Source organism: Tachypleus tridentatus, chromosome 8 (assembly GCF_004210375.1).
Source record: "Tachypleus tridentatus isolate NWPU-2018 chromosome 8, ASM421037v1, whole genome shotgun sequence".
NCBI classification, from domain to species: Eukaryota; Metazoa; Arthropoda; class Merostomata; order Xiphosura; family Limulidae; genus Tachypleus; species Tachypleus tridentatus.
Window position 1 is genome coordinate 19,369,109 of NC_134832.1, and position 15,836 is coordinate 19,384,944.

General features: G+C 35.3%; 1 protein-coding gene across 11 annotated transcripts in view; it reads right to left on the reverse strand.

Moving 5' to 3' along the window:
* Nucleotides 1-15,836, reverse strand: part of LOC143258625 (armadillo repeat-containing protein 2) — a 59,600-nt gene that overhangs the window by 21,617 nt on the left and 22,147 nt on the right. For all 11 annotated transcript variants that reach the window (XM_076517849.1, XM_076517853.1, XM_076517852.1 and 8 more), the window contains 6 exons: nucleotides 15,731-15,833; nucleotides 13,209-13,381; nucleotides 12,196-12,243; nucleotides 6,558-6,703; nucleotides 4,382-4,481; nucleotides 3,544-3,684 (listed from right to left, as the gene is read on the reverse strand). In XM_076517849.1, coding sequence (XP_076373964.1) covers nucleotides 3,544-3,684; nucleotides 4,382-4,481; nucleotides 6,558-6,703; nucleotides 12,196-12,243; nucleotides 13,209-13,381; nucleotides 15,731-15,833 — 711 coding nt within the window. The remainder of the gene's footprint in view (nucleotides 1-3,543; nucleotides 3,685-4,381; nucleotides 4,482-6,557; nucleotides 6,704-12,195; nucleotides 12,244-13,208; nucleotides 13,382-15,730; nucleotides 15,834-15,836) is intronic.

The following is a 15,836-nucleotide window of genomic DNA, read 5'->3' on the forward strand; positions in this document are numbered from 1 at the left end:
CCAAGAACTTAGTCTCAGAGACAACAGGCAGCACAACTTCATCGATACAGAGTTCAGGATAAGGGTGAGTACTCCGTTGGCGACAAAAGTACATGCAAACGGTTTTAGAGAGAGAGAGAAGGTACAGCCATTTGCTGTGGTCCACTTCAGTAAACAATTGAGGGCAGTCTGTAGCTGCTGCTCAATATACCTTATGTTCGATGACTGACATGAGATGTGAAAGTCACCAACATACAGCCCATTTCTAACAGTGAGAGGGAGTTGTTCAGTGATGGCATTAATTTTTATACTGAAAAGTGTGACACTCAGAATACAGCCCTGAGGGATTACAAGTTCCTGTAGAAAAGTGTCCAACCTACACGCACTCGGAATCTCCTGTCAATTAAAAAATTTTTAATAAAAATGGACAAATGGCCACATAACCCATATATATGGAGGTCTTGCAAAATGCCATACCTCCATGTTGTATCATAAGCCTTCTCAATGTCATAGAATATTGATACAAGATGTTGTCCATTGAGAAAGGCTTCTCTGATTGACATTTCAAGTCGAATCAGGAGGTCCATGGTGGAGCACTGTCATCGGAACCCACACTGGGTGAGCGAGAGGAGGTTGTTTGATTCGAGGAACCAAATAAGACAAGCATTAAGCATCCTCTCTAAGGTCTTACAGAGACAGCTAGTCAAAGCAATTGGACAGTAGTTTGAAGGAATCTTGGGATCCTACCCAGGCTTGGAAAAAGGCAGGACAATAGCCTGGCACCAGGCATCAGGAAAATCATTCTCCTGTCAGATCCAGTTAAAAACAACCAGGATAGCAAGAGAAGCAGGAGATAGATGGTGCAGCATCTCACAGTGTATATGATCAGGTGTGACCAAAGTACTGCTAGACTGATGAAGGGCCAAGTTTGAGTTCCACCAGTGTAAAGCGATGATTATAGTCAGAGAGACAATCAGCTCGTAAGGAAAGAGGTGATTGCTCTGCCCGAGTCTTGATGACTAAGAAGGTGGAAGAAGAGGCAGAAGTGCTAGATACCTGGCAAAAGCTTTCACCTCGAGTATCGGCAATGCTCTGGGTATCAGTTACTTCCTGGCCATCAGAGAGCAAGATCGAGAGGGGGACAGAGTGATATTGCCCATTGACCTTTCAAATCTTGTCCCAAATAGCCTTAGAACTGGTGGTAGAATATGCTGGTTGTAAACTTAATCCAAGATTCCTTCTGGCTTTGACATCTTACCCATTGAGCATGTGCACGGGCCCGCTGAAAAGCAATGCGATTCGAGAGTGTGGGATATCTACAGAAAGTATCCCAGGCTCGTTTTGAGCCTTCCGTGCCATGTGGCAGGCAGGATTCCACCATGGACGAGGATATAGTGGAAAACATGTTGAGGTTTTAGGAATACACTGAGCAGCTGTTTGTATAATACAGTCAGTAACTGCTGTCACACAGTCGTCTCATCTATTGATGGCTTACAGACAATGGCAAAATCTAGTTCTGCGAGAGCAGTGAAAGAGGGCCAGTTTGCCTGATGCAGCTTCCACTAGGGCACGCAAGTTGGGTGGCATTGAGCACGGATAGTCTCTCTCAAGATTATAGGAAAATTATCACTTTCCTCGTAGATTATTGCCAACCCTCCATGAAAAATGGGAAAATAATAAAGGGGAGCAAATTGAGAGATCAATAGCAGTAAAGGACTGCCAGTATTGAAAAGAGAAAGGTTGTGATCAAAGAGCATACGCTCTACAGATCAACCCCTCCTATCAATACCAGCACTTCCCCAGAAGAGATGATGTCCATTAAAGTCCCCCAGGATAAAAAGGGAGACGACAACTATTCAATGAGATCGTCAGGGTCTGATCGATCATATGTCTCTCCAGGTGACCGGTAGAGAGAACAAACAGTGGTGGTATGATCCAAGGAAACACGGATGGCTACGGCCTCCAAGGGTGTGTCGAGTGGCAAAGACAGGGTGGGCACATGCTGATCAACTAACAGTGCTATCCCTCCATGCACTAGTCCATCACACAGCCTGTCATTTCTGTATAAAGAAAACTGCCAAAAGATTACTGTATCAGCAGGTTTCAGAAATGTTTCCTGTAAGGAGAGACAAACAGGATGGTTGGAAGCAATCAGTGTTTTGATGTCATCCAGATTAGAACATAAATCTCGACAGTTCCATTGTATCAGGGTGGCCATTTTTATTTATTTGTAGGTGAATTGGGTGGAGAACCCTTCTATTTACGACCACGTCTTTTTTCTTTACTTTCCTTATTCGAGGGAGGTCTATCGACCTCCATCGATCCTGCCCTGGGTCGATTGGGCAGGTGTTTGCTGTTGGAGGGGAACTACAGAGACTGAGGACATGAACGAATGATTGTTTTGCATCTTGGGGTGAGAGAGGAAGATGAATCTGGGGAAATGCCTGTACCTAAACTAAAGGATGTGGATCTTGGGGTTTGGTGGAATGTATATAAGGAACAGAAATAGGTGTCGAAGTTGATTCATCAACTTTTTTAACCATGGAGGTCAAAGGACTTTTCATTTGTTTGGAAAACGATTCTTTAGAAGGCACAGAGAGATCTGTCTGCACTCCCACAGTAGCTGTGGAAAGAAGTGCAGCACCATATGTCCAAAATGAGGTGGTGGACAGCAATTTTTGAGCCTCAGGATAGGTAATGTTATAAATTGTTTTCAAACGCTGCACCTCTTCCAACCATTTACGGCAAGAACGAGAGTTAAATAGGTGAGAGCCATTACAACTGATGCAATAAGGTTCCGTTTCACACTCATAGGCATCATGGTCCTTGCCACTGCAACGAGCACACATCAAGGAACCACGACATGACGTCTTCGAGTGACCGAACCGTTGGCACTGGAAACATCGGAGAGGGTTTGAAATGTATGGCCGTACTCTGCAATTAAGATAACTTGCCTTGATGGTGGCAGGCAAACGTGGTGACATAAATGTCAGAATGAGTGCTATACCCAAACACCAGCATCTGATATAATGTCAACAACACCTATTGAGAACATTCAACACTACTACTTGGTTGATCCTAACCCGAGTGGACTAGCTGAATGACCCAAGGAAGGCCAGCCCAAGGATACCCATCTACAGGAATTCAAGGCCAAAGTGGTGTGTTAGGGTTGGACCCTTCAACTACCAGGATCCTCTCCTCCCCTTCACGGGTTGCAATGCACAGCAAACACATGAGTGGATCTTTAGATCCCAGAGGAGGTAAACTGAAAGAAGAGAAGCTTCCTTGGGAGGTCCCCTCACCACGTACAGGAATCCACACCGAGGGGATAAAACTTTAGATCACATAAAACAAATTATGATTTACTTTTCATGTACTTTAGAATTCCAATTTAACACATTTTCTCTCTCTCTTTTTTTTTTTCCTTCTCAACATCCTCTTCCAATGTTACAAAATTTGTGACACTCTATTAACATATTTTCACTACAATATATATTCAAAGAAAATATTTCTCAAGCAGACATTAGCTTCCAAATGATAAATAATCCCTTGGAAATATCTTACCTTTTTTTTCAACTGTATATAGTAATCCAGGATAGCAAGCAGATTATCTAAGCTATAGGGCACCTTGTAAATTATCAACCCAACAGACTCATCCCATGCCGCAAGATTTCCGAGGATATAAAAGACCCGTACCACAATATCCTTTAAAAAACAAAAAGCTATGAGTAGGCTTGTTTTTTCAATATTCTATGAAACTAAAAAATTTTGAAATGTAATTTTACTGAAAGAATTAATTTTTTATGTCAAAAATTACTATTGCAAAACAAGTTCACATTCAAGTTTAATTTTACTTACAAAACATAATTAAATTCTAATCCAACTTCTTTAATCTACATGACATGATATTGGATTTCTTCACAATATATTCAAATATTTTATGACTTAGCTGGTATTGTAATGAGTTTTACAAAACACCATTTCAAAATTGAACAAGGTAAAAGTTTTAAATTATTTTAAATACTTAATTTAGGTTTTTTCAACTAGGCTTATTGAAGATAGAATAATAATATTACACAATACTTATAATAATAATAAAAAAAAAATCTGAAAAAACATTTTTCACTTCAAATTCTTGTTTAAATGAGTTCTAATACAAGTGACAGTGAGATATTACGGCTTACACAGACACATTTCAGTTTTGCAGGTGAAATAGATTTGTTTTTTAAGATTTGAATTTTTAAGGTGTTCTACAATTTTCTCAGTATTTCTTAACTTTCTTGCATCATTTGCAAATTATCTAACTTTTTTATTCTATAGGTCAACCTAAATGAATAAAAAAAAGAACTATGCACTTTAATGTTTCAATTACTGAAAATATTCAAAAATGAAATAAGTTTACTTGATCTTGCTTGTGTTGTTGGAGAAGGTCCATTAGAATTAAACAGGAAGATCCACAAACCAGTAACATTTCACATGATTGTTGTAGCACTGTAAGTTTGCTAGAAATGATAAGGTTGATATATTTCCCCAAGTTAAATCAATGAGTAAGAAACAAAATCACACTTTTATATTAGAAAGATTGTGAAACAAAACCAAAGTACATTTATATTGTTTGGTAAAATATAGATATACTGTAGTACATATTATTATTGAAACATATTACTTTATAGTGAAACAGCTATCTAGCTAGAGTTAATACTCAGGTTTTACATGATGTGTTGGTGAGCTGTAATATGACATATTACTTCACACCGAATAACAATTTCTTATCCTGATGGGTTTTGAACCGCAGTTAACTCTTTTCTCACCATCTCATCTGCAGGCTATGAGAATCCTATCAAATGAAGATTTACATGTCTTTAGTTACAGAAAAAATTTGGTGTACAGAAGAGAAGGATTCTTTTCAATGAAATAAACTTTCTCTTACATTTAAGGACATATAAAGGTTTTAATACTTATGCATAATGTTTGTTATCATCAAATTAGCTGAGCTGATCAAAGTATGGTATTTTCAGGTCAAATTTACTTCCCTTTGAACAACAGGAAAAGATTGCAAAATAAGAGGAGGTTCAACCAAGATTTCTATTATGAAGCAATTCTGGATTCTCTAGCTTTGACCAAGTTTGAGAAAGAAACATAAAGAATGGAACTAACTGTAAAAAGAAAAAGGAATAAATTTTATACAAGACACAAGCACAGTATATGTATTTATTTGATGCATTGAATGGTCACTGTTTACTGAAGAGCCAGATTCAACATTATATCATCTTTTTCTCATTTGGCTTACAGAGGTTCCTACACATTTGAGTCCCATATTTCAACCCCTCCTTAACTCGTATTACTTAGACATTCTGAAACATTATGAAATACTGTACGAAGAAGATTTGCTGTTAAAAACTAGGTTGTACACTGAAGACCATGCAGGCACTTGATCTAAACAAAAGCTTGACATGTGGATGTAGTACATGGAAAGTTAACTGTAGTGATCTGTTACAGGCAAACTTAGAATGATAAGTCATAGTGTTAAAGAAAAGACAAAAAAAATGTGTAATTGAAGCAAAATATGTGGAAAATGATCTTTTGGTGGCAGTAGGATTATTGCAAATAAAAGAAATTTAAATAAATGAAAATAGTTATGATGTATTTAACAAAAAAGGAGAATTAATAGAGTGAAACTGTATCTTATTGATTAATAATGGAATGAAACAGCACACGACTGGTTGGCACAAGTTAAGAGAAAATATAGTAACAAGACTTCATAAATGAGTTTTGATTCTCTCAAGTCAAAAACAGGCTGTCTTTCTGTATAGCTAGAATGAATCTAATGTTAAAGTTCAATATTTTGCTGTTGTATATTTGCTGACCAATCAGAAAATGGGCACTACAGTGTGAAAATATCTCTGCTTCATGTAGCAGTATCCCTCATATACAAAGTCATGAAGGACAGAACATAACTACTCCATGAAATAGTGGATACGTTCATTGACTGGTTAAGCTGCAGAAAGTAACATCTCAGATTGAACTTAATACACAACCTCAACCACAGGTTAGAGGATTTGGAAAAAAAGTTTGTAGTATACACAGTAAGAGTAAGGTACGTAGTGTTTGCATCCTACAGAAAAAACCATGATATTTTTTACCTTTTTTCAGTTTTAATGTTTTTAAAATCATCATCTACATGAAATTTTCTTATAGTTAGACATAAAACATGCTAAAAACTCTTTACTTTAGAAACAACAGCTACCTCTAAACAAAATGCAAATGCATGAAATTTTGTTTGCATTGACTTTATTTACGTGAAATTGGTGAACAAAAATTATATTTATTCCTATACATTTCAATTACATAAGTCTTGAATGATAACTTGGATAAAGAATTTTGATCAGTAATATTGCAGTCTTCCTCGTAAACCTATTCTCAAGTTCCAAAATTACAATACCTCTGGCTACATTTTATCAAATTTTAAAAAATACATGACATAAAACACTTGTAAGTTGTGGAAAAGACATGAAAACCTTTCTAAAAAACTTTACACAAGTAAGCTGTACAAGCCTTAATATCTCATCAAGACTAACCTCAGTGTTCGCATTATATTGAGAACCACATCCTTGTCATTCCTACACAACTGAAGAGTTAAGCATATATCTTTCATCACACATTCTTTCACTAGAGCCTGCTGTGAGGAGTCATTTTCAGCCAAATTTCTTAAGGTACCTGTAAGCTATTAAACAATTTTAGTACCATGATACATATTTTTATTATAACCTTCAATGTAATTGTTTTTGCTAAAAAGGAACCTATTTAGTACCAGAATATTGACATTTTCTTAAACTGAAAACGTATTTCTGATAGATACCTCCACTCACATGAAGCTTTCTTGACTTAAACCACCCTCTGTCTTTGGTGCAAATTTTCACTCACCACTAGCTTTGATACTCTTCACTTATCTCTGCAAATGATCATGTAACAACCATTCACCAATAAGAGTACAACACTATCCCTTTGTAACTTGTTTTCTCTCTAATCTTGCAGCCATTAACCACTTTAAGGTTGGCAACATCACACCAACCCACACCAGAAGTGGGGAGGACAAGTAGGAAATGTGAAAAATTATAAATCAGAAATACATTTTCAGTTCAAGAAAATGTTAACTTTCCATGTGATATTTTACTACTCCTCACGAAAAGCTAGAACCCCACATTAAACCAATGTAGGGCTGGTGAGAAGATGGTCCCTTTTGAAGTGCTCAAAGGAAAACCATGGTGTGTAAAGAAGGAATTAAACATAACACACCCATGGGAAACTGCACCACTTCTAAACTAGGTATACTTTTTGCCCATTAATAATGCATTTTTAAAAGGGTAGAAACAAAAGAGGAACCCAAATAAGGTGAGAGACATAATGAGACACCTCCAGATGTAGAGTGGCTAGGGTGCCACAGACCATAAAGAGAAGTTCAAACTCAACCATACCTGGTGCTATCTGGAACTGTACACCAGTTCTCTATCTTTCACCTAAAGAAAGAATATTGACAAAGAAGAGTGGTTAGATACCAAGAATTCATCTCTGCAGGCATGCAACTCCAACAGAATCAAAACCAGGTCCACAAGGAGCTGATATACAACAGACAGTAGGAAGTTAGAGGACACAAATAGGTGTACATCTCCAGTCCTATTCACTCAAGAAAAGCAACTCACTATCAGAATCAAACTTCCAGGGCATGACATGATGCTAGGAAAGTATGAAGATTTTTGGTCCAGTTAAGGGTTTCCAAGGTGAGAAAACATAAATCCAAAGAGCAGATGCTTCCTGGCGATTGACATAAGAAGTGACAGTACAGTTGTCCAAATTGGAATTCTTCATCCAATCTGCAAAAGTAGAAAGGTAATCAACCTTACAGTAGTGGGGATTTGTGTCATCAAGCTACAACCAACACTAACTCCACTGCAAACCAACATCCAGTGGATGGTAGGAAGAGGAATGGTTATATGGGATGCATTTCCAGTCCAAAACCTGGCAACATTCAGAATTTATCATCCATTCTGCAGTAGGAGGAGGATAACCATCCACACACATATGAAGACTTATGTGGCTGGTCTGGCTACCAATATCTGATTTTCAGAAACTGACATTTTGTGGATAGTAGTAACAAAAGTGCCTTAGCTAGAAAGACAAACTGCAATATATGATAAAGTGCTACATCCAGCATCTGGCAGCATCTAGTATTGTGCGTCATGTTCACAGTAAGAAGGAAATCACATAACCTACAATGGCAGAATACCACCACCCTATTCTTATCTGAGTGGTATTGTTTTCGCTCAAAAGAACAGTCTATCATGGTCCACCACCTCAGCAGTATGGAAATGGTAAGTGGCAAGGACTTCCCTTTAAAATCAAATATACTTGATCAGGCAGTATTTGCCACAGAGTGGGATCTAAATACATATTAACGACCCTCTGCAAAGAAGAAGAAAATGAATGGAGTACTTACCAACCACATATAAACAATTACAGCATTAATGGTGTGTTCCAAAGAAATAGGGAAATGTGCAACCAAGGGCAAGGTAAAATGACAGAACTGATGGAAAGAAAACACAAAAAGGGTGATAATCAACAGCAGAAAGGGAAGAAAACACCAGGCAAATTAACTGTTGTAGTCAAGTTGGAAGGATAACTGGTAAAAGATAATGAGAGAGATGAAGATTTCACAGAAGAAACAAACAGAGCTGGGAACCACAGAAGGGAGCAGAATATGTCCTATATCGTCAGAAAATCTTAATTAGGCAATAGAACAGTGATGAAGGTGAGAAGGAAAAAGGTGTGAAGGTATTAGTATCCTCTCAAGCAGCCAATGTCTTGCATATCAAGAAACAATCAGGAAGAAGGAAAACATATGAATTAAGAAAACAAAAACACAGTGAATGTTAATTTCAATCTTATCAATACAACAATGTTTGCATGCCAGTAGAAACAGGAACTTCAGGAAAATGTGATATAAGAGACACAAATATAAAAGTTCTAATGGATGGGGAGAGCATGGAGGACAACTCAGAGATGCTAATAAGGATGGGAAGCAGGGCTGAAAGGATGGGAAAAGCAGAAGTAATGATAAGACTAGCGTCAGAAAAACACAAAGTTGGTAAACAGAGCAGATAAACCTACCCTATAAGCCCACAACAGAGAAAACCAAGAGGTTCCATTAAAAATGCCAAGGAAGAAAAGAATGGCATATGAGGAACCACAGGATGGAAAGGATGATAGCTCCATAGGAAAGACCAATATTGGTACAAGTACCAGGTATGTTAATGAACTGCCATGAACAAAGGCCAAACAGAATGGGAAATGAAGGAAACCAAATGCAGAAGTCAGGTCCTTCAAGCAAGGGACTTGCAAAAGCCATGTGTGAAGATAAAGTGCAGGTACAGATGGATGACACATGCTGTATTTTTGTGTGATGGAAGAATATCAGTGATAAAGGAAGAGAAAGGGGAAATAACACCAAAAATTTGCACCGCAGTGGAAACCATGTATGAACAGGCTAATACAGAGCCATCAGCAAAAAACTATATAAAGTGGTCTGACATAAGGCAGGGACATGTGGGAGGAGACAAATAGGAGGATATGCACAAAAGTACAAGCCTGACCAATTTCGACTGAGAGCATCAACTGCACCCACAAGAAGGTGAAGCACAGGAGATCACAGATTAGGGAACCAGTACATTAAGAAGAGTAGCAAAATCATCCAAATCTGGGACAGCCCATAGAGCACACAAAACCCAAAAAGCATATGGATTCAAAGAAAACTCTGGAGGGAGAATCTTGTCAGGATAAAATAACCAATATGCAACCAGATTCAGGGTACTCAAATTATGTCATGCCACACAGAAGATCCAATGTTTGTAAACAGAGATCTGTCAAATGAGTGCTCCTTGATCAGTGATGTATGAAATTACAGGAAGTGAATAAAAGCCCAATAAAAAGGAAACTCATTAAATTGGAATGGAGAGAGGGCTCAGAATGAGGCCATTGCTTCAAAACCTCTCAAGTGTTGAAATACACCCCTAGCTGGAAAAAGAAGCAACATAAAAAGTAACATACCAGACATGGAGGAATAAAAGGAACAACTACGGTAGTATTGTTCCAGTTCAATCAGCTGTAAAATTCAGTCAGATAGGGAGGTGAAAAACAAGACCACATTAGTCTATCAAAAGCAAATGACAATTTAGGGTGTGACCAAGAGGAAAGTGGATTTCAAGAAAAGCCCATGTTCCCAAAAGAGAGAAAATTCCTTGCACATCAGGAAAAGAAAAGGATGACATGATGCACACAAGACATTCCGTAGCTCACAACAGAAGTGGAGTAAGTGCGGCTCGATGGAGAGGAGAGTTGAAAAACACCCTTAGACGAACTAATCTGTAGGTGTCAAGAAGCAGTCAAATGTCCATATAATGGTATAAATGAAGGCCCTAGGAGTGAATCAAGTGGGCAAAAAGAGGGATCCCAAGGAAGATGGAAGGAAACAAGATTGTGAGACAACAGAGAAGATGAATGGTAGTAGAGGACCAGACTTACTGAAAAAAGCTTTCAGAACCCATAAATCAATATCCAAGAACCTGCAAACATGAGCAAGTTGAAGGAGTCTGGCCCCAACCTGGAAAAAGTGGTCAGAGTAAAATGAACATGGGAGAAGGTAATCAAATTACTGGTGACTGATTCCCACTACAGAAGAAGCAACACAAAATGCTGCAAGTAAAAATAAGGGAAGGTAGAACAAGGATAATCAAGGCATACCAACAAATGAATGCAAATGCTCATCAAAACAATTCACATGAACAAATCCTAATATCCAGGGAAGGAGAAAACACTAAATCATAAACTAAAGGACTGTCCCCAAGAAGGTCAGGGGTAGAATATAGGAAATGGGTCATGCAGACAGATCATAAACAAATCCACCAAAAAGGAAAAGCAGTCTAGATAATTCCCTCAAAAATGACATGCAACTAAGATGCATGTTCAGTAGAAGAAAGTCTGTCTTCAGTTTGTTCAGATTGTTGCATGAAATTGGTCAGCTCCCAACAGACCAGAGTCATCACTTTGCAGGCCAAGAATTGTGGTTCCGACCTGTTTGATGTGGTAGGTAATTCTGCTTAACAGTAACAGCAGTTGTATCTGCGATCACCTGAAACAGAGATTATATAACTAACAAAATTAAAAGAGGAGAGAAGATAGATAAAATAACTTTTAACACTCCACAAAAGTGAATGCAAACAGTAAAGAACAATATAAATGAGGTATAAAACATTAAGTAAAAACATGCATAATCTATAACACTGCCAATTGAGAAGTGGTTAACAGCTGCAACATTATGGAGTGCACTAGTGATGATAGGAATAGTGTTATACTCCTGCTGGTAAGATGTTTGTTGCATAAACATTTGCATATTAGCATACAGAGGCTAGTGGTGATCAACTATTTGTGCTGATAGAGGGCAGCATAAGTCGAGAAAGCTTTATGAGTGTTTGTGTTTCCTTATAGCAAGCAAAGCCACATCAGGCTATCTGCTGAGTCAACCAAAGGAAATCAAACTCATGATTTTAGTGTTGTAAATCTGTAGACTTACTGCTGTACCAGCAGGGGGCAACTTTATGAGAGAGAAGGTAATATAATGTATCAGAAAAATATTCTTTATTACTACCTTCATTTTAAATATACGTTAAAAATGAGAATATCGTATATAAGAACATTTCCACATAATTATTGAAACTGATAATGTTATTACTAGGTGACATCAGACAATATATTTAATATACAGGATAGTTCCATTACGTAAAATAGACTAAACCACAGACATCTGCTGAACTAAAACTACTGGTTTAACACAATGATATTGTTTCAGTAAGTTTTAAAAATTAGTTTCTATCTTTTAAAATTTGTAGTGCATATTGAAGTTATGTATATTAAACCCTAAACAAGCTGCTAATAACAAAACATTAGTTTCAATAAAAATGTATTCTTTAAAGGTCATTTTCTCCTAATTTTTAAAAATTATTAAATACTTTTATGCAATCAACTTTATTTCCACACACTTCTTGATACCTTTAATTTTAATTTGTTTCTTGGATTTCTATTTGTCTGTGCTAAGCATTTTAAACATTTGTAAAGACAAATCTAAATGAATTAGAAAATTATTCAACATATTGTGTAAAATCTTACCTGAACAAGTATACTTGAATAAATCTCACTATCTCCACCATTTTGAATCTGCAATCATAATAAAGTGCTCTTTTTTAATATAATATTATCAACCACTGTTTAAACAAATGCAATTTTGTGCCTATTTATAACATTATGTCATTCTTCACCACTAGGAAGAATTCAACTCTAGAATGCTAGAATTTCTTGTCATTGAGCTAGTAAAATCAACTGTTAAACAGAAAATGAGCACACAACCATATCTTAAACTGTAAAAGGAAAAAGAAAAGAGCATAACATGGTCCTCAATCATTTAGTACAAACTAATTAACATATGGCAAAAAAATCACATTATCGATCTTTGTTTGAACTTCTATAAAATACTACAAGAACTATTTCCACATCCAATTCCAATTCTGAAAATAAGTCTGCTGAATACATTGGTAAAATGCTATGAATAATTTCATTCTCTCACATAATTATATACTGTAACAAGATATATGCTCCCATCTTATTATGCACAGTATTAGTTTCGAATTAGTTTTGCTGAATGGGTTAGAGTTGGGGCAAAGGTTTGGTGAAAAGTTTTAACAACCAAAAATTTCACCAATTCAGGTGCTTCTTTACAATCAGACAGTTTATTATACATTTAATAAATGTATACAAGCAGAATTTCTGTACTAAACTGTTCTCAAACAACCTTTTACAAATGTGTGTGGGGGTCACAAATAAATTTCAGCAGATGAGTACAGCCCAAAAAACTAAGTACTTGGGTACGAAATCAAAATTTCAAAAGATGGTTACAGCTCAGAACTGAGTAAGTGGTTCAGGAATCAAAATTTTATAAGATAGTTGTAGCCCAAGAACTGGATATGTTGGTCAGAAATAAAGGTTTCAGAAAATGGCTGATAGTTACAGCCTAAAAACTTTACAAATGAAACAAAACTATATTTCAGTTGCACACAAATAAATAAGTTAATTTATAACCCCAGCAAAACTAAATTTCTTAACAACTTATTAAAACTATGGCCTACCAAAATATTTAAATTATTCAGTTGATAGAGCAAGAATTCCAAACAGCCTTTTTTCAGTAAGTAGTTTCTGAGTTTTTCATTTCCAGAAAGCAGCTTCCAAGTAGCTGTTATATACATCATGACATCGGATGTAACTTCAGGATGGATTGTTTGAACAAATGCTAAATAGGTTGCTATAATAAAAATACACAATTCTAAGTTAGTTTACCTATCATGTTATCTATTTCTTAAGAAAATGCCTAAGAATTGATTACAATATCATTCTTATTAATTTTGATGTTTTAGTGGTGGTACTTGTCATTTTACTTATTAACATGGTTGGCTTTAATTTTTTTCATCTTTTTTAATTTAATGATTAGTCAGCAGATTTACAAAAGGGTTAGACCACGTGATTCTCCTATATGATTTACTCTGAAATCTTACTATGTTCTTGAAAGACTTTGTCTCTTACCTCTATCTGTTGTTTTTTTAAGACATTCTTTTAAGAAACAAGGCTGTATGTTTGAAACATGTTTATATTCAAAGTCAGTTTTTCTTTGTCATCACTTTTATCTTTTCCTACATTTTAGTAAGCTAACTAATGATATAATTAATAAATACATTATTATATTTACCTGTAAAAATTCTATTATTAAATAAAAGGCATATATATTTTATAAGGTAAAATAAAATTAATAAAATCAAATCAAAAATACAAACCTAATTACACTTATTCATAACCCATTTTTAAAGGGTTTTTGTTTGAAGGAAGAACATCTTATAAAACAATACAACAAACACAGATATAAGCTAGATATGGGGTAATAAAAACCAATTACTGTAGGTGTCACACATCATTTGAGAACTAGCTTTAAGTTTAAAATAGCAGTCATTTATTAAGCTTATTTATGATAGATTGATAAATATCTGAATCCCAGTTTTTCAAATAATACAAGAGTCGTTAAACTTGTTATTTACGAACTAGTGTGTAATGTGACTTCATTAGTATACCTCATGTATCTCCTAACATTCAAAGATTGTAAGACATGAAGATTGCACCCTGGTTTGAAATTTCTCACTTGCTAGCTGCAATATTCCACAAGTTCATATTTGCATGTGGAAAAAACATTAATCCAAATATAAAACTGACATTAAATTATTAAATGTCTGAAGTCATTACATGTTGATTCCTAATCATTTAGGATGATTTTTTCTCTTAATTATGCATTAGTTGCAGATTTTCCATCTTATTCGTGTTTGATTGCAACTGTGTGTTTATCCATGTAAGTTCAAAATTTAATTGATTGGACCACTCTTACAACAGTTTTCATATTGTGATCACAATATGTATATTATATCAACAGAAGGCATGTATAAGTTGGAACAGTGAAAGTTTTTTTGTCTGGATTAAAACAATGATGAATGAAAATATTTTTTCTGAACTTGTAAATTCTGAAAATAAAAATAACAATGAATGGGAGTCACCCAGTGACAATAAAAAGCAAATGTTGTTTGCTACATCATCTGTTAAATTGTCAGCAAATAATTTTTGCAAATATAAAACCACTATAAAGCTATAATTTTTAATCTTTCAAATGTGATTTTTAAACATTTTACTATTAATGTTTTTCAGTTTATCCTGTCTCAGTTAGCATTATTGGCAATCACATTCACATATTCCAGTTACTGAAAAGTTAATAAAAAACTGGAAACACAATATGATTTTCATTATGAACATTCATATGACACTTACATAAGAATACAGATTTGTACCTTTGTTATAATAAGATGTTACCACAAGGCATGAATAACAACCAAGCCACATAAAAAAATCTGCAAGTAATTTAAGTAGTAAATAACCTTAAAAAACAAAATGTGAGCTCTGCACCAATCATCTCCACCATAGTAAAAAAAGATTATTAATGATATCCTCAGGATTAATAAATAGATCAATATAAGTTTCTCTGAAACTCAAACATTATTGCAAAGATCATTACAAAGGATTTTCAGTTATGCCCTGTCAAATACCAAAGAAATAAACTGTCTGAGCACACATTATATTTGCAAAAGTTCAACCATGCAAAAACAGAAATAAGAAATTCTTAAACAGTAGTATCTGCAGAATGTAGAAATCAACTTTTACTGTAAAGCTCTGGCTAGCATTTCCCAGTGTTGCACAAGAAGTTATGGAAACTCTCTTAATCATATTGAATATTGGTCATGAAACTGTATCTACTGTCTTATGTTGCAGATTATTAACAATCAATAAAATTTAATGTGATTAAACTTACAATAATAATAGCATTAAGTATAAACAGTTCTCAGCATTGGAAGAAGAAAAAAGAAACTCAGATGTGACAAACCATATTACCACTTTTTTTCTTTAAATAAAAACAAATAACATCTAATTCCCAATTCACAAGTTGTTAAAGAAGGTCTGTCTTTTGAAAAACTATTAAAAACAGAATAAAAATGATGATATCAAAATAACTTGAGAGAATGTTAACTTATTTCTCCAGTGGTAAAATAATATGATACTGTACCTAAACATTTTGTGCTAAGGAAAAGGCTGTCATTCTTTTCTTCTTTACTGATCTTGTATACAGCTTTACAAAGAGATGTTAAATTTCTTCCACTCACCTTCAGCTG